The 27,430-nt window shown below is 45.4% G+C and overlaps 1 protein-coding gene across 6 annotated transcripts in view; it reads right to left on the bottom strand.

Moving 5' to 3' along the window:
* Positions 1-27,430, bottom strand: part of PLPP4 (phospholipid phosphatase 4) — a 121,791-nt gene that overhangs the window by 54,827 nt on the left and 39,534 nt on the right. For 2 of the 6 annotated variants that reach the window (XM_023511694.1, XM_023511695.1), the window contains exon 2: positions 27,101-27,209. In XM_023511694.1, the coding sequence (XP_023367462.1) occupies positions 27,101-27,209 (109 nt within the window). Of the gene's footprint in view, positions 1-11,771; positions 11,897-14,008; positions 14,073-18,846; positions 18,938-27,100; positions 27,210-27,430 lie in introns of those variants that run through there. The other 4 variants (XM_003787110.2, XM_023511693.1, XM_023511691.1 and 1 more) reach the window with 4 other exon arrangements.

Consider the following 27,430-nt stretch of genomic DNA (forward strand, 5'->3'; position numbering starts at 1 on the left):
AGGAAGTTTCCTGCTTATTCCTGACATTAACATGTTCCATGGGTTGGAATACATCTTCCTTATTTTCTACATGTTTCAAAAGCCTATGAGAAACATAGGATTTGATAAACCTTTTGAAGGCAGAAAAAGTCCAATTGTTTCTCCTTTGAGAGTCGTGACCACCTTCCAGTGTAAGAAATTGCCATTGGAAATTTGACCATTTAGAGTCTCACTGGCATGGGTAAAAACTGAATAAATGGTGCTAATAAAGTTATTTTCTTTTGATATTTGATCACAAAACAATTCTAACACCTGTTTTTACCATTAAAACTTAAATTGGGACACAGGTTTTAGACATCTAGACTGCAACTGATATGCTTTTCTTGAACTGTTAGATTATTTTTCTGAAGTAGAATTTTTTCATGTTTTAATTTGTATTTGTAAAAAAAAAAAAAAATCCCCAAATGCAAATAACAAAAAACAAGGGGGGGGGCTTCACAGAGAAAAAGATAAATCAATTTAAAAATGGCCAAAGGACTTGCACAGAAAATTCTCTAAAAAATATAAACAAATGGCCAATGAGCACATGAAGAAATGTTCAACGTCATTAGTCACCAGGGAAACACAAATCAAAACCATCATCATCACACACCACTGCACACCCACCAGTGTGGCTGTAATAACCCAGAAAAAAAGACGGGATGTAACAAGTGCCAGCAGGATATGGAACTGGGAGATGTTGGCCAGAATATAAAATGTGCACTTTTATGGAAGAGTTTGGTGGTTCTTTAAACTTAAACCGAGAGTGACATGATTCATCCATTCTGGTCTTAGGTGTATACCCAAGAGAAACCAAAACATCATCCACGCAAAAACTTGTATGCGGTGTTTACAGTAGCATCATTTGTAATAGCTAAGAGATGAAAAGAACCCGAATGTCCATATGACTTAGACCAGCGGACGAAGTATGATATATTACACGTCCATACAATGGAATATTGCTAAGCAATAATAATAAAGTACTAACATATGTTATGACATCAATCAACTGCCAAACATTAGGCTAAGTACAAGAAGCTGTGCTGGGCAGCGCCTGTGGCTCAAAGGAGTAGGGCGCCAGCCCCATATACCAGAGGTAGTGGGTTCAAACCCAGCCCCAGTCAAAAACTGCAAAAAAAAAAAAAAAAAAAAGAAGAAGAAGCTGTGCAAAGGATTATATACTATATTATTCCATTTAGATGAAAAATGTCCAGAAGAGGCAAATTATAGAACTAGAAAGCATAGAAAGCAGACTCATGGTTGGTTGGGTCCAGGGGCAAAATGGTTAGATAGAATTAATAAATTCAGGCTTTCTATTACTGGGAACAACAACGTTCTAAAATTAGATTGTGGGTGGTGCCTATGGTTCCATGAGTAGGGCACCAGCTTCATATACCAAGGGTGGCAGGTTTGAACCTGGCCTCAGCCAAACTGCAACAAAAAATAACCAGGCGTTATGGCAGGCACCTGTAGTCCCAGCTACTCAGGAGGCTGAGGCAAAAGAATCACTTAAACCCAACAGTTGGAGGTTACTGTGAGCTGTGATGCCATAACACTCTACCAACGGTGACAAAGTGTGACTCTGTCTCTAAAAAAAAAAAAAAGAAAAGATAAAAAAAATTAGATTGTGGTGATGTGCAAACCTTATGCCTATACAATAAATCATATACTAAAAACATATTCTTAAAATATGTTTATAAAACATATAAAAACTTATACAAACTTTAAATGGGTGAATTACATGTGAAATGCATTTCAATAAAGCTGTCATGTGACTTCAAGAACTACTGTGATGCTACAGTAATCAACGTAGTATGGTTCTGGCACAAAGACATGAACACAGATGAATGGACGGTAGACGGAATGCAAAAACAGACAAAACGTGACACACTCTATTAATTTTTGCAAAGGCACCAAAGCAATTTGATGGTGAAAGGACTGTCTTTCCAGCAAATGGATATCAATATGGAAAAATAAGAACTTCAAACTCTGTCCCACGCTATGAACAAAAATTAGAGAAAAGTCTAGACACCAAAACCCAAACCACAAAGTTTTAAAGAAGACATGGAACTTAAGGATGGGAAAAGGTTTTGTTGGACACAGAGAGCAATTACCCTAAAAGAAAAGAGTAGTCAATTAGATTCAATCAAAATGTAAAATGCTCACCAAAAGACACTATTTAAAAAATGATTGGCAAGACCCTTATGGGAGGAAACAGCCATGAAAAATTATCTGACAGAAGGCTTGCAAAGGGAATGTGGGGAAACTGCATCGATAAATCATAAATAGACAAAAACATTTACCAAGCAGAGGGCCTCAACAGAGAATACGCAGGTCGGAAGATAATGTTAACAGTCAGTATGCAAATGGCAAGGTACTTACCATGGCCAGTCCCCAGGGAAAGACAAATTGAGACTGTAAGAAAACACCAGTACACACCCACCAGAAGGCCTACAGAAGACGGAGGATACCAAATGTCCGTCCTCTAAAAGAACTGCACACAAATGTCCTCATGGTAGCTTTATTCATAACTGAAAAACACCCGAATGTTTTGTTAGCACAGACTAGATCAACCATCCGTGGGATACTCCTTACAGTGACACACATTTCAGCAATAAAAAGGAATAAATTCCCGATACTCGTACCAACATGGACGGGTCACGAGACATCACACAGAGCACAGGCTGCCCGGCACGAAGAGCACACGCAATGTCACGCCAGTCATACGACGTTCTAGAGTGGGCAAAACTAATCGAAAGTTTTAAAAAAGGAAGAATAACAGGAAAAGAATCCCTGAACAGTAGTTGCCCTGTGAGGACGCAGATTGACTAGAAATGGACAAAATGGAGCTTCTGGTGACCTGCGTTGGGACAGGAATATGAGTTGTGTCCATTTTTGCAGAACGGAATGGTCAGGGTTTATGCCTTTCGATGTACATTTTATCTTAAAATGCTTAAGTAACTTTAAAAAACTCATCACCACCATTGAATGGTGATGAGACACGTAGAGAAAAAAACAAGATAACAAGAAAGGAAGGACGCTGCATGCAGCTGGGGAGTGGGATCCTCTCCATCTGGTCGTCTTTTATAGGTTTGAAATGTTTAGAGTAAGTTGAAAGGAAGAAAGGAAGGATAGGAGGAAGAATGAGGCGCGGCACCGTAATCGTAACCTTTAATCTGACTCTGATCTGTTTCTCTTAGAAATCAAATAGTAAGCCGATTCTTCGAGGAAGAGTATTTTCAATTAATTAAACAGTATCCCTTTTTAAAAATAATCTATTCAGATCAGGAACTCCGAGAGTGGGTAAATTTAACACGAGGGATCAATTTCTTCCATAAATTTGCCTAATTACCCTAGAACAGGTTTTCTGAGCCTGGACATTATTGAGCTTGGGGGCCACTGACTTCTGGGTACTAGATGCCAGTACCATTGCCCCCCACAGGCACGCACACACTCATGACAACCAGAAAGGCCTCCAGGCAACTGCCAAATGTCCCCTGCGGGGTGGGGATAGGAGGCAAAACTTCCCAGTGCCTCAGAAGGGATGAAAATTGGTTCTTGGGAGATTAAGAAAAAGATCTTAGATATTACAATCATTCGCAAAAAAACTTAGCTAGAAAAAAAAAACTGTAAGGGGTTTTTGCCAAGTTTTCTGATGTCTTTTGGGCTGATTGTGAGTCTAGGAGCTTTTATTTTCAAGTACATAAACATATACAATATATCTGTGGCATTAAAATTTCATAGCGTGAATTAGGAAAAAAAATGCCTTAAAAGACTCCATGGGGAGGAGAGGGTGATAATAATAAAAGAAAAAAAAAAGAAAGAACCAGGCTGAGAACCACCACCCTATAAAGCGGTCTGAGTCAGCGTTAAGCAGTCCCTCCCTGGTGGGTTGGCAGGCCCAAAGCAAGCCTTCCAGCATCTAGCGGGCGTCTTCATTTGGTTGAGGAAGGTTTGGCACAACAACCCAGTTGCTTCTCAGAACCTCTGCAACTGTCTTGGAAGCTTGGAACGTAGTATTATAAAATTCTAGGGAAAAAACTACGTGGGCCTCTTGCTAGCCAATGTCTGTCGCCGTGATAGTGACCGTGACCCTGAAAGCTTTCATTTTTAAGTTGTAAGAGAAACCACACAAGTTGAGCTGACCTCACACACGTGACCACCAATTTGTTGTGGTGGAACCAATGACCCAAGCAGTTCATGCCATTTTATACAATTCTTAGAAGAAGTAGCAGCCCATCTACCAGCAAAAACCCTTGATAGCAATTTCATTTCATTAAATGATGCAAAACAAATATTGCAATTTCTTCTTTCTTTATGTAAAAGTCTCCCTCAATACTCTAAGAACCAGCTGGTTTATAACACTGAATATTCATGCTCGGTAGAGTTAAACCTGGCATAGATAGTATCTTATGAAAATTTTTCAATTCATAGTTAAAACCTACTTAGATTCCTGCAGCAAAAGCAAATTCCCAGGTCCTCAGTCAAGACCACTCAGCAAAGACCCTTGAGTGAGTGTGCTCCATTTCAGAACTCTGGCATCAATCATCACACTGAGGCTGAATAAGAACCTTTCTAACAAATCAAATGTTCCTCCACAGCAAAGGCTTTAGAGCACAGTGATGGTATTTCTGACTTATCTAAATGATAGGGGAGGAAGGAACAACGTTGTGATTGCAAACTTTGTCCTGGCTGGTCAACTTGGCTAGCCTATGGTGGCCAGTTGTTTGACCAAACACATGTCTAGATGTTGCTGTGATAAGGGTTTATGATCAGTTGACTCCAAGCAAGCAGATTATCCCTCCACAATGTCAGTGGGCCTCAGCCAAACAGTTGAAGGCCTTCATAGTAAGGACTGAGGTTTCCCAAATAAGATGGAATTCTATCTTAAGATTGCAACATACAAATCCTGCCTGAGTTTCCATCCTGCTGGTCTGTCTTGTGTATGTCAGGCTCAAGACTGTAACATTAACTCTACCTTCCATACACACTTCAGCCTTCCATACACACTTCAGTAAATTTCCAGCCTTCCATACACACTTCAGATTTGCCAGCCCCTGTGGTATCATGAGTGGAAGGAAGGAAGAAAGGGAAGGAGGGAGGAGATCCCCTTCTGGTTCTCCAGAGAAGCCTGAACTAATACAAACCAGAACACAAATCCCATGTAGAAGCACCTGAACGCCAGACCACACTCTGCAGATGGGAAGCAGGTGGCAGTGTAGCTGCTGACTCGCAGAGCCGAAGACCTATCCATCTACATGTGCAGAAGGTGGTGCTGGCAAGAAGCAGCCCGTTCATCAGGCAGCAAGGGCCCTGCAAGGCTTTCAAACTAAAGCATCAGGTGCTGCAGAAGGCAGGGGTGAGATGTGAGGCTGGAAACACACAGGTAGGTGGAAAGTCTCCATAAAGAGAATCTAAACTCTCCAGGTCCTCATCCCATCCTTCAAAACTAGGAAACTACTCCCTGTCTGACAGACTCTTGAAGAAGACAGAAGGTTTAACCAGCTGAGGCTCTGGGCTTGGGGAAAAGCAGGCACGCCGAGGGCACGGCTGAACAAACAGAGTGAAGGTACGGAGGTGAAGTGAAATGCTGAGAAGTGACCCCAGTCCTTCTGCATAGCTCCTGAACACCGGGTTCACTTACACCAGGCAGGAGAGTGGACAGCCTCTGCTGGGGAGTCCAACGGCCTCAAATCACAGGCCAGATACTAACACTGAAGGTCAGTAACCAAAACCCAGCTCATTCCAATCACCCTCCAGTGAAGCCTCATTAACACACCCCACCCAGTTAGCTTTATGATTCAACCTTAGGTAAGAACAAACAGCCGAAAAGATCAGACAGTCAAGGAAAGCCAGATACAAACACACAAAGAAAGAGAAGGCAGGGAGCAGAGGAAACGTGCAAACAAAGACGGGCAACAGGGGAAAACAAAAGAACAATTATTAGAAGTTCTTTCTAAAATCAGGGTTCAAGAAAGAGCTCTGGGAAATTAAAAATATAAACATCGTAATAAAAATTCCGTATGGAGGTTTGTCAACCAAATTTTTAAGATCTTCCTGCAAGATGAACAAAAAGATAAAAAGATGGCAATTGGAAAGAAAAGGTGTTTTTAAAAAGGTAACCCAGATCAGTCCATGCAACTGAACATTTGCCTAATCTGGTTCCAGAGAGAAGAGACAGGGAAGATGGAAGTGGAGGAACAAGAAGTTCCAGATCAGAAGGACCCTCAAAGTGACCAGAGTAACAAACACAATAAGGGAGTCCCCCCAAAAGCACAGCACTGTGAAATTGAGGTGACCAGAGAGAGAGAGAAAGACCCCAAGAGGTTCAGAGAAAGGAGAGGAGACACTCTGACTTCTCTTGAACACACTGCAAACTGGAATCCTACACAGAAGGGATTTTCACCCTAGAATTCTGCACGCAGCTAAAGAATAGAGTTAATAACATTTTCAAACATAAAAATCTCAAAACCCATTAACTCATACATATCCTTTCTTGGGAAACCATAATAGACAGTGCCTTTCCTCTCTGGAGGTTTTCCCTGCTCCCCTGATAGGAATTCTCAGCTCCTCGGCCCCATGTGTGATCAAGTCCCATGTTTGCTCCCTCAAAAGAGGGCATGGGCCACATCTCACATTCTTGTAACTTTCCCAAAGGCTTAGCCCAGTGCCAAAGACACAGAAAGGGCTCAAGAAGTGTCTGCTGAAGCTTCCTCAGCCGAATATACCTTCCAGACTTACCCTGTCATTTAAAAATGTATCCCACAAGCAACAATTGCCCATTTTCATACTATTATAGAGTTGTGTAAAAATGAAACATCTCTGTGCACAAGTCGGGTGTGCATTATGTCATAGTATTTGCTCAGAGCAGTTATCTGGGCCATGAGAGGATCTTAGGTGTGCTGGGAAATTTTTTAAAGATCATTAATTAAATTATTTTCAAAAGAAGTTCAAAGACTAGTTAAGTATCTTTTTTTTTTTTTTGATCAACATGATTTAAGTGTGCCAGGGAACTTTAACTATAGGTTCAAGTGTGCCATGGGATAAAAAGGTTGAAAAACACTGATTTAGAAGATGAGCAACTAAAAAGTTGGGGTACTTTCTCTATAAAGGGCCAGATCATACCTAATTGCGGTTTGGGGGGCCATATGTCTCTGCTGCAGTGACTCCACTCTGCCACTGTAAAGTGAAAGCCAGAGACCACAGGGAAATGAACAGGCATCTCTGTGTTCCCCCAAATCCTCCCCTTACCCAAACTGGCAGCCCCTGGATTTGGCCACATGCTCTCATTTGGGCCATACTATTGCTCTATTCCCACCATTTTTGCCGAAAAGAAGTTTCTTAATAGTCTGACTTGGGACTAATAATGTGGTTTTTTATATTCTTCTTTCTTAAGGTATCTTTATCCAGGTATCTCTGGAACAGAAATCAAGACCCAATCAAAACTCCAGATTGTGCTATGAGAGCCCTTTCCCTTCCCAGAATGCCCGATTTAAGCGGCCTGGGAAGGTACACTACCTTTCTCCCCTTTACATCCTAAACTTCCTTTAAGACTGACCAAATCCCTTGCCTTTTGAAATTGTGATCTCTGCTTTTCCATTCCAGGATGGTTTAGGTCACTTCCAAAGCAAGACCCCTAAGAAGGGACCAGCTGTTTGCTGATAGTGGTCACCTGAACACTTCTAACAAGTGGTGTTTGGCTGCTTATGATAGATGAAGAACAAGATCCTTTGCTTCCAGAAGAAATCTATGTTTGGTCTTAGGGTCAAAGCAAAGCGACCATTGTACAGGACAGTATCAGGACATGGCCTACATTATCTGTAAACAAAGCAGAGACAAAACCCATGTCCACCCAGCAAGGGACTGAGCTTAAGAGATCCTTGGTCCAGAACCCCTGGGCCCAAGTCTAGCCTGTGAAATTGATGTTTTTTAAGGAAGAAAAGAGTGTTTGCACTAAAACGAAACGTTCCTTAAAATCACCCCTCTGAGGAACAGAGACACACACCAACCACTAGACTTCCTATTAGCTACTAAGAAATCCAGAAAATGGCACTGACAGTTTTTCTAAGTGAATATGGCAGCTCCTGACAGGCCAATCACCTGTCATTTTAAAAAAGAGAAAGAGAACAGAGGAAAATACCAGCATCAAAGTCTAGAGGCTGGGTAAGATTCTGTGACTGCCAAGTAGTGAAAATGTGTAACATTTTAAATAACATCTTAAGCAAAGAATATAAGAGCCTCTGCCAAAAAGCTTGTCTAGCACAGATCAGTCACCAGCCGCACATTTGACAAGGCAGCTGATAGATAGCCCTGTCAGAAAATGCTTCCTGGGATGGGAAGGCAGGATGTGGATCTAAAAGAAACATTTTTGTGGGACCTGGGCTCTAATCTCTGAGGTCCAGCAGTCTGACCACTGAGTATTCACATGAGAGTGTAAGGGCCAGACCAGCGCCATTTTGTTGTCTACTGCATAAGCTCTGTTAAAACCGCAGGGCCACTCCCTACTGCCTCCCCCACACCTGCTTGCATAGCCACTGATTGAGACACCTTAGACAGACAGCTGCCATAATAGGCAATAAGTATCAGTTCCCTTGAACTGCTCCCATAATAGGCAATAGGTATCTACTTCCTTGAAATTTAGGCATTCTTCTTCCTAATTAGGCTACACCACCTCTAGCCCTGGTTAAGAAATCCCCTACCCTTCACTTGTACCAATCCAAGTCCTCCTTTACTGGTGAAATCACCAACCACCAATCAAGAGTATACCCGTAATGGACCCTACCCTTCTTGCTTTCTGTACCCCATAAAAACTTGCTCTACCGGGGCTCGTCCTCGGCTTGCATGCCAGGAGAGTCCAGGCTTCCCGGGGCCTGAATAAAATTCACCTTTTGCCTTTTACACTGGAGCGCGTCTCGGAATCGTCTGTTTGGGCTATTTGGGAGAATGATTTTCGGACCTAACAAGAGCTATTTTTCTTTCCCTAGTTCAAAGGCAAAAGTAGATACTAAAAATTGTGCTACAGTCCTCAGCCAGTCATTTTAAAAAACAGGATTAACGTTTTCCTATAGGGTATAATTCCTTAGTGCTTTTAATTCTTGAGGACCCTTAAAAAGTAGTGCTAAGTCTTTGGGAGGACAGAACATGGAGGGAAGGGAGAAAGGAAGGAAAGAATGAAAGAAGGAATGGGGGGAGGGAGGAAAGAGAGAGGGAGGGAGGCAAGCAAACAGAACCTGAGTGACCCTACAAGAGACAGAGAGCAGACGGGAGCTGACCCCAGGGAACACTATTCCAGGGACCTCTGAACAACCCCAACATGCAAGTCTCTGACAAAAAGAAGACAGGAACTTTATACAGCAGACATTTTTCCAGCTGGTACACAGAACTCCTCCAAAGCAAATGCTCACTTAAAATGTGACTTCCTAGAGAAAAACACAGATTGGGGGAGGAAGCAATTCTAAATGGACGTTTCCCCTTAAATCACAGTGAGTGAAGCCGAGAAGGAAGACCCTGAGGTTTTCTTATTTAAGGATGTCTGTCTTTGGCCCACCCTAAATCCGGGATGATCTCAGCATACGATCTTAATTACATCAGAAGAGATCCCTTTTCTTTGCTTTTTGGCATGTAAAACAGTGCCCATTATTTTTGAATAAAAATATACACATTGAAATGATTACTACAGTCAAGCAAGTTAACATATGCATCTCCTCACAGTTGCCTTTTTTATTTGTATTTATTTACTTACTTTAGTGAGAGCACCTGGAATCCATTATCTTCGTTTTCCAGCATACAGTGTAGTACTATTTATTAACCAAGACCCTTTTTCTTTTTTCTTTTTTTTTTTTTTTTTTTTGAGACGGAGCCTCAAGCTGTCCCCCTGGGTAGAGTGCATTGGCATCACGCTCACAGCAACCTCCAGCTCCTGGGCTCAAGCGAGTCTCCTGCCTCTGCCGCCCAAGTAGCCGGGACTACAGGCGCCCGCCACAACGCCTGGCCATTTTTTGGTTGCAGCCGTCATTATTGTTTGGCGGGCCCGGGCTGGGGATTCGAACCCGCCACCTTAGGTGTATGTGGCTGGCGCCTTAGCCGCTTGAGCCACAGGCGCCGAGCCCAAGACCCTTTTTCTAAGTGAGCTCTCACTCACTGGTTCCGGGGATGAGGACTTGAACGTGTCTTTCTGGAGGCTACTACTCCACCCACCCCCATCTCTAACAATCAAGAGGGAGAATATTTGTTCTTTCTTTTCTTTGCAGTGTTTTTTTGGTTTGTTTTTTTGTTGTTTTTTTTTTTGGCCAGGGCTGGGTTTGAACCCACCATCTTGGTATATGGGGCCAGCACCCTACTCCTTTGAGCCACAGGCACCACCCAATGTGTTCTTTATTTAAATTAACATGGACTGTGAACTCTACATTGTCTCCTATTATTGAAAGTCCCAAGACACCATCATGTCAGAGGCTGGTGTCCTTGGACGAGTCACTAAGCCTTTCTGAGCCTCAGCACCCTGAAAATAACACAGACAAATCCTGACCCAGCAGCCGGTGTGCGGGTTGACAGTGATTCATCTACAGTGCCTGCACCCCAAAACCTGTGGACAGGCCTTGAGGAAACAGCCACTTCACAGGAAAGAGCATTTCATCATTTCTTTACCTAGCCATTTTTAGGGTGTGTCTTGGGGAGGACAAAAAAAGAAGAAAAAATATTAAGATTACCAGGCTGGCCAAAATTAAATAATGATCAGAGCTGCGGGAAATTACGGAATTGGCATCATGAAGACAGCCTGTCCTCTGCCAGTGGGCACCTGTGACCACAGTTCTCCAATTATCCCAAGAATTACCAGCTTAAATATACAGTCTGCCACTGTCTGTTCCCTCTCGAGGGCGTGAACTGCATCTTAGTTGTGTCCCGAACACCCGATACCATCCAGGCACCTAACCCATAGAATAAACATTGATGGGAGGAAGGAAGACAGGAGTCGGGGTATTCTGGAAACTTCAGCTCTGGCAATAAACAACAACACGCTTACTGGAAGTCATGATGCTACGAGCTCCATATATTGAGTGGATTAAAGAAAATAATCCCTAACCATGGCTGATGCTCCGGAAACGTGAGTGCTCAGCATATCTGTCGACCCTCACTCCAGCTGATAATGGAGGCCTTCGTACTCCCATGGTACGCGGTGGGGACTCCAGCAGAGAGAGGGGACCTTGTACAGCTAATACCTGGCACAGCCAGGATCTGTCAGCCTCAAAACATCACTCTGCTCCTGATCCGTATCAGTCAGTCTTGGCTCTAAGGCTGGTCCTAGTTCACATATCTACGGTTGGACTGGGAGCTGGGGGATAAGTGTGCGCACACACGTGTGTGCATGTGTGTATCTATATACTTGTATGTGCACATGTGCCATACATTATACCTTAACTGAAGAAATAATCTGGACAGTGAACTGAGCAACAGAAGATCCCAGGGACGTGGCAAATTCCCTCACAGTCAAGTTTCTAAATCATACTCTCAAGGGGTAAAGTGTCACATTACGCTTTGCCCAGCTTTGAAAGCAACACCACAATGGTTCTACAAACTCCAGAGTCCTGTCCACGGGCTTACTTTTTCCTGTCAAGTATCTTGTTTCACTCTACGGTGCAGAGAAACAAACTATGCTTAATATCCACGTTCCAGTGCTTTTCTCTCCACCCAAATTCCCAAAGAAAGTGACCAGGCAACATGAGGGGGGTACGAGGGCAGCCCAGCCAGGGACTTACAGGAGGAATGGATGCTGGGGAAGCTTTTGCGGCCCTCGGACACCAGGTCGGGGTCCCCTGTGCAGTGCATCTCTGAGTTCATCACTCCATCTGGAAAGCAGCGGTAAAAGAAATCGGGGCGAGGTCTACAAAAGACACCATGGACATTTTCAATATAAAATGCTGCCGTCACAAACGACCCCACGCTGACCCCCACCACAGCCCACTGCCTCCCTCCCTGGCCCCCCCACCCCGTGTCCACACTGGAGCTCTCCACAGCACACTCTAGACAGGGAGGTGTGGGGAAAACTCGGGCTTTGGGGTTGGAAAGATCCGAGTTGCCACTTGCCACTTACTAGTTGTATGACCCTGGAACTGTCACTTAGTCTCCCCCAGCTTTGGTTTCCACATCCATAAAAAGAGGAACAAATACCGGGACCCCACAGGTGAGGTCCTGAGGAGTCAGTGACACGACCTGGAGCAAGTGGCTCGCCCTACAGAGGGCGCCGATGGCACAGAAGGTCCTCAGTGCCTCTCCTACTGCTCTGCCCACCCAGGACCCAAAACTCTGCTCCTCACAGCATTATGTCCTGAACTTGGGTGGCCACTTGCCACCTCAGGTCTCTCTTAACCTCACAGAGAAGACGTGAAAGCTCAGCTCTGTGATGTGAACAGTCCCCCAGGCTGGCTTCTCTGGTCCAGGGCAGGACAGAAACACTGCAAGGAAGAGGTGGGCCTGGGCCGGACCCTGAGCCTCCTGTGTTATCACAGCCACCTGCTGCTGCGCGTCTCCTGGGTCCCAGACACAGTGCTAAGCCTGGCACGCTCAGCCCACAGCACAGGTGTCCTGAGAACCCGAGAGCCAGCCTGGGGCTGTCTTCATTTTACAGGCCCAAGGTCACAACCAACCAGTAAGTGGCAAAGAAAACTCTGAACATGCCACACACTTCACTCCGCACTTCACTGACTGCCTCACTCAAGTGAGGACCTCGGGCAGGGGGTGCCAGCTGACCACTTCATATGACTCCAACTAACACTCACTGAACACGGGCCATGGGCGAGGCTTTGCTCATGCTGTAAGCACAGCGCCCTCTTTCTGGACACCTGAGGTCACAGATGACATACACGGACTCACTGGTCCTCTGACTCTGGGATCTAAGTAGGTCCTAAGTAAAAGGTGTAACAATGGTGCTCAGAGACAATGGCAGCAGGAGAGACATTGGGTCAGCTTTATTGAAAAGGGAGAAGGACCTGCCTGGGCAGTGCAAAGAAGGTACCTGTGCCCAGGGGCAGTTAGAGATCCCTTTATTAGAGCCATGGGGGGTGGGCACATCCCACAGGTTGCCTGGCAGATTAGGGTCTTTGAAGCAAACTTCTGGAGGCTGAGACGAGCCAGATCCTTTTTCTCTTTGTTTTAGGAGGAGAGAAGGTAGGGAGGGGAAAAGGGTCTAAGAGGGGCTGCCTTAGGCCCCCAGCACTATGTGAGGCCCCCAGACAGCTGCTGTGCTCTGTCTATCCCATTCTCGGCAGGTGTCTCTTCACCTGCCAGGACCTCAGAAGAGCGAGGCCTGAGAATCAGCTTGGCATCAGGGCCCCATGGCCATTCTAAGGAACATGGCAGCACGGGGTCACACACTGCCTGATTTTTATCCTTTCCCACCCCCTTGGTGCCTGGCCAGCACCCTGTACTGAGTGGATAAAATAAATGCTGAGGTTCAGAGAGAGGAAATAACCAAGGCCAAAAATTCAGGCTTTTGGACTGCTAATCTCTGCAGAGACTAGGTCTCCACCAGAGAAGGAGAGATAAAGGAGAACAGACACCATTGTTCAGGGGCAGCAAGAAAGACCTGCCGTAAGCCAAGGTTCAACCACCATCCACATGTCTCATACCAAAGAACAACAATAAATAATCTTAGGTATGCATTAGAGGCCATGACTGACGAGTGAATGTGTTTGGGGAGGCCCTGGCATGGCAGTGGATAGACCTAGAAATGCCAGCAGTGAACCTTGACCCACAGGGAAGTGCGGTCAATGTGCGGACTTCCTTACTGCTGGTCTCCTGCTCTCCAGAATGAGAAAGTGAGTCCATAACTCAAAGGAAAAGTCTGTGCTAAGGACAGAAATCCTGGAACGATAACAACTTAAGGAAAAACCAGATGAGCTAAAATCTGTCCCATCCCATGTCCTCTGGCCAGCATTCCTAAATAGATGACCTTGATAGTCTAAGTCTCCATTTCTTTTTTCCTTTTGGAACTTACCTTCCCACTATTAATTTAATAGTGTTTGTGCAGACTCCATTCAAAGCAAGGGCCAAGGACACCGCTACAAAACAAAACCGATAGAAAAGTAACCAGCTGGCTCTCAACTCAAAATCATCATCCCTATTATCAACATCATCATCATCGTTACATTTTAATATTATTTAATTAATAACCAGAGAAATACATATGAACAAATACTTTAAAAACAGAGGTAAGTTTGGGTTGTTAGAGCAAAATATAATTAGGACAAGAATTTGGAGAATGACTTATAAAATTCCAAGACCCTATGACATGAAATTTATCTCTTCTCCTTGACTAAAATTTTTACCATCACGGAGGAGCTCATCTATCATTTTCTGGCCTGATACGAAAAGATTTAATACTACAGCATACAGAATTTCTTTTTCTGGTAGCAAGAAACATAACTTTTTTTATTTTCTCCTGGCAAACTTCTCAGACATAATTCTAATCAGAGGAGCTGCTGGAACCCTCCTATAGACCAGGACGCTCCCACTGGGTGATTATCTTGATACTGACCGTCACCCACCCACAGCTGGCCACCTGTTATTAAACAGATCACTGTTCTGAGGAGGTGAAGAATCCCAAAGCCTCACCGGGTTTTTAAGAAGGTCTCAGGTGCTGCTTTTTGCCATCCAAAATAACAAGAACTTCTGGAATACATTATTCAAAAATATACAGCATCAGGGACTTTCTCCAATCACTTTGGAAAGACTTTCCTAGATGCAGCACAGATGGTCCAAAGGGGGCAGGCGACATGAGTCACAGAGTTCTCCCTGCACAAAGCCCGCACCTCTCTCCTGTGGTTTATGGAGAGTGCACAAAAGGCACAGTAATCGCCATCAATGTGACGGAAGGTCAAATGCTTTGCAGAAGCAATAAACACCTATTGATGCCCCATTCCATGGCTTTGTTGGATAGTAAAGCCTGGGAGCGACCATTTCCCTTTGGAGAATATGAACCGTTCAATGCTAGCTGAGATTTATGTAAGAAGATAGCAGGGAAGGGGCACTTTCAGGAAGGAACTGGCTAGAGCAATTCATCACCCATCCAGGGAGACAAATGTCTCGTTCCACAGGGGGAAAGTACTGTGGGGCGGCCAACAGTCACTCAGGTCTCAGGCTGCAGGGGTGGGAGCAAAACCCACCTGCTTCTAACAAGTTGTCAGAAGCAGAGAGAATGGGAGGGACAAGTTCAAACGAATGCCCTTGTCATAAGGAAATAAGTCAGGTCACCTGGGTGTGGGATGGGGAACAACTGGATGGATCTGAGTGTGGCAGTGAAGGGGGGGGCACAGAGCTGGAGGGCAGAACAGGAGCCAACAGCTAAGCGCTACCATTGAAACACCATTGGGGGCAGCACCTGTGCCTCAAAGGGGTAGGGTGCCAGCCCCATATGCCAGAGGTGGCAGGTTCAAACCCAGCCCCAGCCAAAAACTGCAAAAAAAGAGAAAGAAACACCACTGGGCAACAGCGGTGTGTAAATCAGAACTGGGGGGGTGGGGGGACGGGGGACTCAGAAAGATGCACAGACCCCGTTCTGCACACACAGAGCCTCCCTTCCTAAGTGCCAGCTTCCCTCCTCCCTGACAAGCTCAGATCACTGTGGGGAGGCCTCTCTTGCAGAAAGGAGAGAAAATCCCCTGGGCCATCGCTGCATGACAGTGAACAGGTTGTGCGAGGCCCTGAGGACTGTGGGCTTCTCTGTGTGAGGGTTGGCCTGGCTGCCTCGCTGCTGTGGCTTCCCCGTGGGGCTGGGCTCATTCTCGCCTTGGTCCCAGCACAGCCTCTCCGAAATCAGCAACGCTAGCTGATTTTCCCCATCACCCCACATGAATCTTAGTGAACTTCATACATAACTACACTGATCACTTCCCCAACCTCTGAGCCGGTGACCTCATCATAGCACAGACCAGTTCTTCAAAAGGCCCAAGGCAGCTGAGCTAGAAAATCTTCCCATCAATAGCTGGCAACTTCCCCCTCTGATCTACATAAGGAAATTGGTGACGGTGTTTAAGATGGAAGTCATTTCTACATTCTGGAAATAAACTGAACTGATTAATATTTTCACGTGAACAGCACAACTGACCAACATAGGGGCTTCTCACTGATGCCAGAGAGAAGGCTATGTTGGGATCACACCCACGAAAGACTAGACGAGCAGAGAAATATATGACCCCATTAGGGACACTTGCTGATTAACAAAAACCCAGTGGGTCTGGCATATAAGGGCTGTTTTTACAGCATCCTACAGCACTATGGGTTTAAGAGGAGGATCAGGTAGACACAAGACTGTGCTCCATAAAGAAGTCCAAAGCAACATGTCCTGTGGGTTGGCCTGCAAGCCGCCAGTGTTGAGGGCGCTGCTGGTTATTAGCCTTCTTGAAAATCAGAAGACTTTGTTGTTATTTTTCTTGTAGGAAATTTGGTCCTATAGTACTTTTATAACACAGACCTGATTATTCTGCAGCCTGAATTCCTAAAAGCCTGGTTCTGCAAGGGGCAAAACTCACTCTTCTTATCCAACACCAGACACACAGATGTGGCCGCTACACACATGTAGATAAAGGGGCCCTTGGGGTGCAGGTTTGGAAGCCTGGGTCAAGGTCTGCCAAAGACACCCACATAAAAAAGGAACCTGAGAAATCCTCCTCACTGAGCAAGTCCCGAATTCCAGACAATTGTTTAGAAAATCTATACCTAGTTTTCTGTCCGTGGTTTTTAAAGATCACTCCCACCCTCTATTTCCTTAAAAGCAGTGATCTTTTTAAAGCCTTCTGCACACGGAAGGCTCTCATTTATTTAGGCAAACAGAACATCCAATGCCTCTGCCTTCTCTGCTAACATCTAGGAGACAGAATATGATGTTCAGTTTTGAAATGTCACCCTAAGGGAGAGTTAGCTGAGAACGAAAAGTCTAGAGAAGGTATGCATGAGCCGCTTACTACCAGGACAACAGCCCAGCTCCAAAAGCCAGCAGTTAATTACAACCATGATCGTGAAAGACAGTTCTTACTCACAGTCACTTTTCCTGGGACTCCATGGCAGAAAGCCATAAAATAAAGAGATTTCCAGGTCAGCTGGGAGAGCTCCCAAAAGGACATTTTGGGGACTATTGGGATATCCATACAAACACTGCCTGGCCACTGCAGCCACGTGGGAGAGAACATCTGTGCCCTTCTTACAGAAACTGACCTTTCCCCAGATCAGCTGAGGAGACTGAAACCATGTGAGCAAAACCCCAAACAAGAGATGAGCAGCCTGGAGCACACATCTGACCTGAGAGGGGGCATCTACAGGCTGAGCAGAGATGCACGCCTTTTGTGTACAGCTGGAGAAATGAGCTGAGTCAGAGTGTCCATCTAGTTTCTGGTCCAAGAAACACAGTGACACTCAGTGATGGGCATCAAAGCTGGATGGTCAGGGCTGGGGAGCAAGCATCACAGCAAGCCCACACCTCACACAAACCAGAGATGTGGGGCAGCCAAGACAAAAAAGCCCAGGCAGAGCGCCAGGCTGAGAGAGCGAGGGAAAGATGGGAGGCACATCATGAAGGTGGTCATGAGTTAAGAGGGGTCTCCACTCTTCGTGGTCAGCTCCCCATTCCAGCCACCATGAGGCACCTGTGGACCTTTTTCCCCTATTCTTGGATTCTATGAGATTGCTTATTAATAGCTCTATAATTAAACCCCTAATTTATTTGAGCTAATATGAAAGGAATTCTGTTCTTTTCAACTAGACAGGGCCTACCTGAAGCCTGGTAATCTAAGACACAGTCTCTGTACTGCTGCAGGGCAGGAGCCCGTGGACTGCTCTGTACATCACACCAGCAGCTCACACTCGCTCCCTGAGAAAAGAGGGCCATATTTTGCTAATTTTTCATTTCCTCAAAGCTGAATAATTAACCACCATACCCTTCGGTAAGGACTCTCATTTTTCCCAATTTACGGCCTCAGTGAATTGTACACCGAATATAAATACACCAAAAATAAAAACAATACACCAAAAATAAAAACTGAGGTGAGAATTTGGATAACTCACATGAGCTGTCAAAATATCAACCTAATTCAGTTTCCATATGATTACAAAGCTGAAAACCTGCCACAGATTAATGTAATTTTGGTTTCTAAACAAGTCAAATGGTTTGGGCTCTCTTGATACTGTCATTTACTCAGCATTTGATTGATAAACACACCAGAAAAACAGGTTTAATCCTAAAATGTCAAATCCTTGTCACATGCAGACATGGCTCAGCTTGGGGAGAATTTATAACAGGGGTGTTATAACCAATTACAAAAACTGTAGCACACTTAACATAATAGCAATTGCTCGACTGCCAAATGTTCTCCCACTGAAGATGAGTTCCAGAGCGTTTTCCAGTTTGTGTTTTATTTTATTTTATTCTTCTGCCCATTTTTTGCCTCTCATCAATGCTGTTTGGTCAAGGAGTTCTGTGTTTGATTTCTGAACTACCCATGATGTGGACCTATTAGCCAGAAATGTAAGATCTGGACAGTTGTTGGTGACAAATTTGCTTTGCCTTACCACCAAGAGCGACCCACAGCTCTCTGATATGCAGACGAGCCACCTTACTATCATTCAGCACTGCGGACAGCGACAACAGGCGGCCTCTGAAAATTCCTGACTTTAGGACTGCCCGTTGGCTCTTCCCTGAGCTTAAAGTTTAACCCGTCTTGTTTCTCCCAAGCTTAATTTGACCAAAAGAAAAATAAGTTGGGTGCAACTGAGATTTTTTTAATTTAATGATCTAATTACATTCAGCCCCATTCCCTAAAGCAGGAACTGTGAATACTCTACCTAGGAAGGCTTCCTTAATTTCAGTCTTGTCAGTTCGCCGGATAATTTTCACCACACAAATAACAGCCAGGGGTGTGAGGAAAGAAATAGCCTGGAAGAAATAACAAACAATCCCTTATGAGGACACCAGTTTGCTATCAGAAGGGCTGACTGATAATTAGCTCCCATTACCTTCGTTGAGATCCACCAGTTGCATGATCGTACTGCACTCCTGACCTCAAACAAAAAAGGATGATTTATATCCATACTCAGAGAATACACAGACTTTAAAAATTGAAGTTCTGATTGTAGGTTATAATTGATTTGTAATTGCTGGGAGCCATGTTTAAAGTGGTGGCTTTTAAAATGGAAAAGAATGGTCTATAATTACGATGAATCATCTCTGCCAGTGACTCCCCTCACACTGTCCTCTGCATAAGGGGGAAAGAACCTCTGGCCTCCGGTTCCCATCTCTCCAGCAACCTGAGTGCGTGCAGGACTTAGTTAAAGTCAATCAACTCATTTCCTTTCGGTGTGCTTTTGTTGAATATTTATTCCTTCTGTAAAGCAGGGGTCAGTCCTTTTGCATAAACTCTGTACCCTCCCCCTGTCCCCTTTGCGCCGCATGAGACTCAACACACGTGCACTGAATTAAGCTGCTGGGATTCAGATGTAGTCAACATTCATGAAGAAACCTACTATGAGGCAGGAACTGGGAGGTACCGTCAAGTCCAGGGTCTCTCCACCCCTCCCGGTGGCTCTGGGACTGTCTCCTCCAGGCTCAAGGACCAGGTGATGTGCCCAGGGACACACACACAGGCCAGGCTTCAGAGACCAGCTTTTCTGCCTCCCACATTGAGTCTTTCTTTCCAGCTTTCCATAATTAGGAAGGTGTTTTTAAACATTCCAGGAACCAAGGAAAAGGCATTTATATTACTTCCTTATAATGATAACTTCTCAGGCTTTTGATGTTAGAAAAAACTGAACATCTCACAAATGGCCCAGCAGTAGTCAGTGGTGGGAGGGGCTGGGTTGGTGACTGTTAACCAACTACTGTTGACACGGCTGGTAATCTTCATCGTTGCTCTAATGACATGTCACTTCCTGGAGAGGAGCTTCCTGATGGACCCAAGGTGTGAATCAAAGAGGCTTTTCTTTTATAGAAACAGAATTCATGCACGTGAACAAAAGCTTTTGAGATAATTTTACATGCTTTACACACTTACTACAACCAGACTGCCAGAGCGCCAATCAACTCGGGGGACTCCTCTTGGGGAACTGTCTTCAGAGACAGTTTATGAGACACAAAAAAATCCTTCTCCAGACTTGCCAGTTTCTTCCTGACCACAAAGGGTAGCAACTAGTCTGACGAGCCTCCTTATCAGCTACAGCCAGGAATGACCTGGACTGCTTGGAAGTCACATAAGCCAGTCTCACAGCCTCAGAGGGTGTTCCAAGGCAAACAGCACAGGTGCCACAGGCAGGTGTGTGACAGGAGATTCTGACCTGAGACTGAGAAAGCAGAGAATTTGCCCCAGGAGCTACTGGGAAAGGTCACACTCCCTCCCGAGTTAAGACGTTCCAGTGAGTCTGTGAGTGTTTCCACAAGTTCCCCGGTGGCTCTCATACCTAAATCACTGCACAGCTTCGGAAAATGCTGATTCCCCCACATGTACCTCTATGGCAGGTCGGGGAATCTGTATTTTTTAATAATAGCCTCTCAAGTGGTCCTGACACCGGGGCTGGGGAATCACTGAATCCACACGTTCAGAGCAACAACTGTCGGGGGAGTATATTTTTTCACTCAAAATTGGAATTAAAGGATGAACCCCCAAAGCCCACACGTCAGGAAAACACCTTGGTCCCGGGGCAAAACGCCTCTAAACTGAGTCAAAGAGGAATAAAGAGAGAGCAAGCACCCCGCTCTCACTCAGCAAAGCCGATGGAATCAAACTCAGCGAAGATGCCTTCCACTCCTCAGACGGGCGGGGGCGCAGCTGAGGCTGGACAGAGGCACCTGCAGGTGGGCGTGGTCACGGCTACCTCCACATAGGTGTGGAGATGGAGGGCAAAACGGGCAGCCAGATTTCCCCTCGTGCTGTTTTTTCTTTCTGCTAATGTTTCCATGGCAAAATAAAAAATGTTTGAAAATCCTGGAATGAATCCATGTCGGAAGACAGTGCGTGGTCTGTGTGTATTAAATGAGACCCGAGGGAAAACAATGAATCCAGCCAAACAGTGCTCAGGAGGCAGGGAACGCAGCGAACTCTCCCTGGGCTGAGTTTTGCCCACCTGTTGTGAGCCCAGAGCTGCTGGATGCACACAGGGCGGGTACAGTAACAAAGGCTGACACCTACTGAGGACCGAGGAGGACCATGGTCTGCTCCAGGTGCTTCACTCAGATTAACTCCTTCTATCCCCACTGCAAGCCTAGGTGATGTAGGCTCCTCACTTAATGGACAGGAAGCATAAGCACAGAGAAGTTAAGCAACCTGCTGTAAGTCACACAGTTAATATGGGGATCCACTGAGGATTTGTGCCCAGGCTGCACTGCCCTTTTAACCAAAATGCCAGAGCAGGTCTCACCTTAGAAAGTAAACATTGCATAAAACATGCTACATGCTTTGCTCTGAGTTGGAGAAGGTGCTCGTTTCCAGGGCATGAAGAAGCACAGAAATGTCAGTGAGGGCTGTTCTGGCTTAACACCTACTACATGTTAGGGACTTTCTAATCCAGCAGTTCTCGACCTGTGGGTCACGACCCCTTTTTAACAATGAAAATACATTGCGGCATTAGGGAGGTTGAGAACCCCTGTTCTAATCCCTAATCCTCCTCTAACTACTCTGTTGGGGAAAATATTATCCCCTTTGTACAGATAACCAAACTGTACAGAGAGAGAGAGAGAAGTGAACACACAAGGGCGCCTGCTGGTGGACCTGGGGTTCTCCTGGACTCGGCTGGGTTCGCGTCCTGAATCTCAGTAATCTCCTTATACAAAAGCTTCATTTTACAGATGTGGAAACTGAGGCTGGGATAGATTTATGAACTGAACAACATTTTTGGAAGTGCTAATTGTGCTACACAGCACCCCCATGATAAGATGATCTGGTGCACAGGCTGGGAAGCTGCAGCTCTGGAAAGATGTGCGGGACAGACGGACATCCTCCCAGCCCTGACATTATCATCTCTGTGTCCTTGAGTCACTTAACCTCTTCACCTTTGCCTCTCAGTTTCCTCATCTATAAAACGGATATAATAATAACATTATCCACAAACTACTGTCGCTAGGATTTCAATTCACTAACGGCTGCTGAATGCTTCACACTAAGTGAAGGGTCCTAAGTCTGCCACCTCATTTCATGCTCTCAACACCCCGGGAGGGAAGTATTCTTAAAGCCCACCTTTTACAGACACAGAAAGTGAGGTCCCAAGAAGGTAGGTGATCTTCCAAATTTGCACAGCCTATATGGGGCCAAGCTGGGGATTGATCTGAGGTGGCCGACTCTGGAGCCCACACCAACGGCCCGCCAGCTGATTCCCACAGAGCTAGCGTCCAGTAATGCTGGCTGTTGCTAGTATTTCACTGTTTTCTGAAAAAGACTATTAACAAAAGGTCTAAACTATATACCAGTAAAGTGGCATCAGGACCTGTTACCAGACACACAGAATTAAAGCATTTCAGTTCAAGGCCACCTGTGTCCTTATGTACGAGGAGGGAGCACCTTTGAGTGAAGGATGGAGGCTGAGACAGGGAAGAGCCTAATTCCCCCAGCAGCCTGGCCCATATCTTGAGTGACCAGTGAGAGCCTACCTTGTGCCTCCACCAATGAAACCAACACAGAAGGGACCATCGCTCCCCAACCACTGCTGCCCCAGAAAGTGGGTCATCCCTGGGGCTGATGAGAGGCACAGGGCTGCCCAGGATGCATCTGGAAGATGACAAGATGTAAAGCAGCACGTCTGTAGGGGGACGGCACAAGGACGTCAAGGAAGCCAGAGCAGCCCCGACGTGGATGTTAGCCAGAGAAGAGCCTGTCAGGCATAACAATGGGCCCCAAGTGCCTTAATTTCTAGCATTTGACAGAGAGGTGTGCTGCAGAGTGACTACAAAGACAACTTCAGGACTGGCAGACACCTAGAGAAGGCCCTGCAGTGGGTAAACAATTACATCCGTCACAAAGAAATGAGCTGTCTAAGACTTTAAAAGAGCCAAAAAAATCAAACTGTCTATCACGAGCTAGCTGTGTCTCCTTTCCTTCCTTCCGCCCCCCGCACCCTGCAAACAACTTTATTTCTGTCTTCCTTATGAGCATCCTATTCCGGAATAGAAATTACTGCTATCAAATCTCTCTCCCTGAGAACAGATCTGCTGCACGTGTCATAGCCGAAGCAAAAGGATACAAGGGCAAAGGGTAGGTCTTGGGTGGATTCCTGTTAAGAGTCCAGAAAAGAAACTGTGGATCACCTATCACTTCCTCAGCTCCCTACCCAGTCTTCCTCAAAGGCTCTCCAGGGATGGTGAACTGTCCAACATGTTCACGTCTGGACCTCTTGCAAGACTAGAAGCTGAACTACCTTCAGTCTCGTATCCTCACTACCTGGCGCCCTGCTTTGCTGGTGGCAGGTGCTCCATAACTGTCCATTGCCTTAGGTAATTAACTAACCTGAAACTGCCCTCCGTCTGGGTCGATCCCTGCCTCCTTCTGTCTTTTTGCCCCACAGATACATAAAACAAACTCCTATTTCCTGGGTCTGGCCAGCCCCTGCTCTCTGCGTCTGCCTGCACACCCCTCCTCACCTCTCCTCACCTCGTGGAGGCCCCAGGGAGGCGTCACAGCACCATGGCTCCCAGCGAGGGTTTCATTCACCGCCAGTGCTCACGTCCCCATCCAGCCACTGCTGCTCGTGTGACTAATCTCATTAGTTTCATTTTCTCCAGTGCCGTTATGAGGTTAACAAAACTGACCTGGAAGGATTCTGAGAAGGATTAATTGGGATGCTGCTTAGAAAGTGATAAGCTCAGTCCCTGTACCAAAGAAACGCTGGCTGTTATTGTAGTTCATGATGATGATGATGATGGCGGTGACGATGAAGCTCCCTCAAAGTTGATCTGAGCCTCTCCTCTGGCCCTTTCCAGTCCAATTCTGTATTAGAGTACATCGAATAGAAACTGTGGGCCACCTGTCACTTCCTCAGCTCCCTACCCAGTACCACCCTGGGTAGGGAGCAAGCTCCCTGAGGGTACCACCCCAGTCGGATTCAACTTCCCATCAGCTACGGCCCCCATGTTTTCCTTGCCCACAGCAGACTCCCTGGAAACCCCCCGGATGTACAAAGAGAAAACGACATGTGTGAGAGACGACAAGGAAAAGCATACTGAAAAAGCAACAGCCAATACTGATTGAGCTGTCTTACTCCAAGAAGGAGGTTTTCAAAGATGTTCTCATAAACGCCACACGCTCAGCAAGGAGCCATGACCTCTTCTGAATAAGGAAGCAGCCTTCCGGAAAGGCGGCTGACTGCTTGGGGAAATCTGGGAAATGTTAAGAAAAGATTCAGTGCGACTGAGAAGAATTCACAGCCAGTTTCTCTGGTCAACAAGAAATCTTGGACTCAAACAGTCCCAATCACACCTAACTTTCATGTTCATGGACATAGTTCCTTGAGCTTATGGTGTCACAGACAGAGACAAAGCAAGTTAGGCAGCTTCCTGGTGACATGATTGCCATTTACTCTGCACTTAGCTCAACCCCCCCCCCCAACCATTATTCTGTTAATTTTCTTGTAACATTTGACCAATTGGTTCCTGTAACATGCCCCCCCACACACAGGACTCCAGAAGCACTAATTACCCAAGAAAGAAACATCTGGGTCGATATCTGCTGCCTTTAAAAAACACCTTTGCTGGAAAGTTAGTTCGCCCTTAGATTAAAACATTCCAACCGAAAGTATAAGAGACCCCAGGATTTTATTTACATTATCAAATAACGAAATTTGAGCTTTCAAAAGGAATCAGGGTATTTTAAATGTCAGAGAAAATATATGTTCTAAGAAAAACCCTTCTGCTAACATCTGGAGGTTTTAAAGGATCAAAGGCAGACAAATGATATATTAAACTCTCAAAACTCAGGAGAACAAATCTAATTTATGTGATGACAAAGTGTTTTTTATCTTCGTGTTGTGGGTATTATGAATGTATCTACTGTTTTCCTTGTTTTATTACAGAATGGCTCTAAATCCTGTGACCAAATGAATGAAATTCATCAAGTACGATTAACGAAATAAAAGGCTGAACTTATTTCATTAGGAGATCAGAGGGTATGAATCAGGGAGGGTGGCTGAAAATGCTTCTGATCTCAGGGCAGCACAGCCCTGAATACCTCCTCCACTGCCTAATTCCCACCTCCGCCGACATGCAAATGGCTCCACCCTACTTGTGTCTGCGGCCGGCTGCTGTGTGTACACTTCAAAACGATCCATTGTTCACAAATCTAGGACATGGCCGCAAATGTCTCACAATATTCCATTCGAACGTTCCTCTCCAAATTGTGTTTTACAGAATATGAATTATTAAAATCTTGTGAAAAATGGGGATAAGGGATAAACAGAAGCTCCCCCCATTAACGTTATCAAAGTCATTGAGTGAACTCACTAGGCACACGCTGATTTCTTTATTTCTAGGATGTCTAGAAGATTTGAGTTGCAGCAGAAACGGGTAAAGTCTGATTTTAATTCTCAGGTGCTAGAAATGCCCTACGCATAACCATCTTAGTTTCTCAATTCCCATGAGATTTATAAAACTCTAGTTTATTTTGCTGTAGAAAAGTAATTATTAAAAAGCCATGATAATACTTTAATGCTTGTGTGGTGTTACGGGCATTTCAAAGAGTTTGCAGACACAAAGATCTAACTATGGCTAATTAGCAAAATTTCCTCCCTAAAATCAGAAGGATCCTTTTCAAAATGCAAAAATGTCCTTTGTGTGCTCTATGAAAGTTCTGGAACAGTTCCCAGAGAGGCATGAGCCACAGCGTGGGGTCAAGAGGAATGACCTTCAAGCTGCGCTAGGAGGCTGCCCATCCAAAAGTTACATTACTGCTCCCTAACAAAGGGAGCTTGGATATTTCCCCTGCTCCAGAAAGGTTTGATGGCAACTCTCCAATTCTCCAGGGGTTAATTAACATCAGCGAGGAGTAGCAGGCGCTGTCCCCAACCCACCAGGCAGACTCTGGGCTGACAGCTGAGCTTCACAGCCGCCGGCTGCTTGGATCTGGAGCTGCTGGTCACTAACCGTGGCTTTGGAGAAGCTCCCCCCTTTCTCATAGAGGAATGAAGTCCTGACATCGTCCTCACTAGGATGCTGAGTGGAACTAAATAAGATAATCCTCCCTTAAGCTCTCAGCCATGTGCCTGGCACAGAGGAAGTAAAGTGTAAAAGGCTGCAATTACCATACCCAGTGGGGGGAAAGGTTAAAAATAACCCCAGTGTCTCCACCAACTGTGAGTGGCTGCCCATTTATTCTACAAGAACGGAGACACGAGACATCTCTAGAGGTTGAACCACAGGCTGGTCTGTGACCAGCTAACATCAGAAATGTGGTTAACACAGCCATCTGTGGGGCCTCGGTTTGGCAAAAGCCAGGCTTATGCTAAAAAGAGAAGAGACAGGAAATTCTGGCCACTGGCTTCTCATCTTCCTTTACTGAAAATATGTGAAAACAGCTCGGTTCAGATAAGCAAGTCCCTTCTCATTCCAAAGTGATGGGCAATTACTACTTTTCACGTGACCCAAGCAGCTCCCATTGTGACAGGGAATTGAATTTGTTTTTTAGGTTTGGTTTTGTTTTTTGAAACAGAGTCTTACTCTCTCACCTCAGGCTAGAATGCTGTGGCAACATCGTAGCTCACAGCAACCTAAAACTCCTGGACTCGATTAATCATCTTTCTGCTTCAGCCTCCCGAGTGCTGGACAACTGGTGCCCACCATGACACCCAGCTAGTTTTTCTGTTTAGTAGAGATAGGGTCTAGCTCTTGCTCGGGCTGGTCTCCAACTCCTGAGCTCAAGAGATCCACCTGTCTAGGCCTCCCAGAGTGTGGGGATTACAGGTGTGAGTCACCACGCCCGACCAGAACTGAATTTTGATGTAACGGGCCTCTCGCCTTCTCCTCGAAGACTGCCCACTGTCTTAAGCAGGGCTTAGAAAAACAAAGGCAAAACCCAGCTGGTTCCAAATGTGAGAATGGTCAAATCAGCCATGAAATCATGGTACTTACAAACATGAGGCGCGTAGGTATGTTGTCTGATTGCACCAAAGGATTTTTATAGAGCCAGATCTCTTCCGGCTGGATGACTCTCTGGAATGGGTCCAAAAACTCTGTAAAACTGAAACGAAACAAAGAAAAGTGTGTGAAGGCTCAGCTCCTGCTGCTTCTGTGTTGGCCGACAGTTCCCAAGGAGACCCACTCTGGCACCCCTGGGGGAGAAGCTGTTCTGGGGAAGGGTGAAATAGGCCACGTGGCTGATGGCCCCTGGCCAATTCAAACTGGGGAGAGACAGAAAGAATTACTGAGACTTTTTTATTTTATTTTTTTAATTTTTTATTA

The sequence above is a fragment of the Otolemur garnettii genome, unplaced genomic scaffold (genome assembly GCF_000181295.1).
Source record: "Otolemur garnettii isolate 467f Iridium unplaced genomic scaffold, OtoGar3 scaffold00021, whole genome shotgun sequence".
Classification (NCBI taxonomy): Eukaryota; Metazoa; Chordata; class Mammalia; order Primates; family Galagidae; genus Otolemur; species Otolemur garnettii.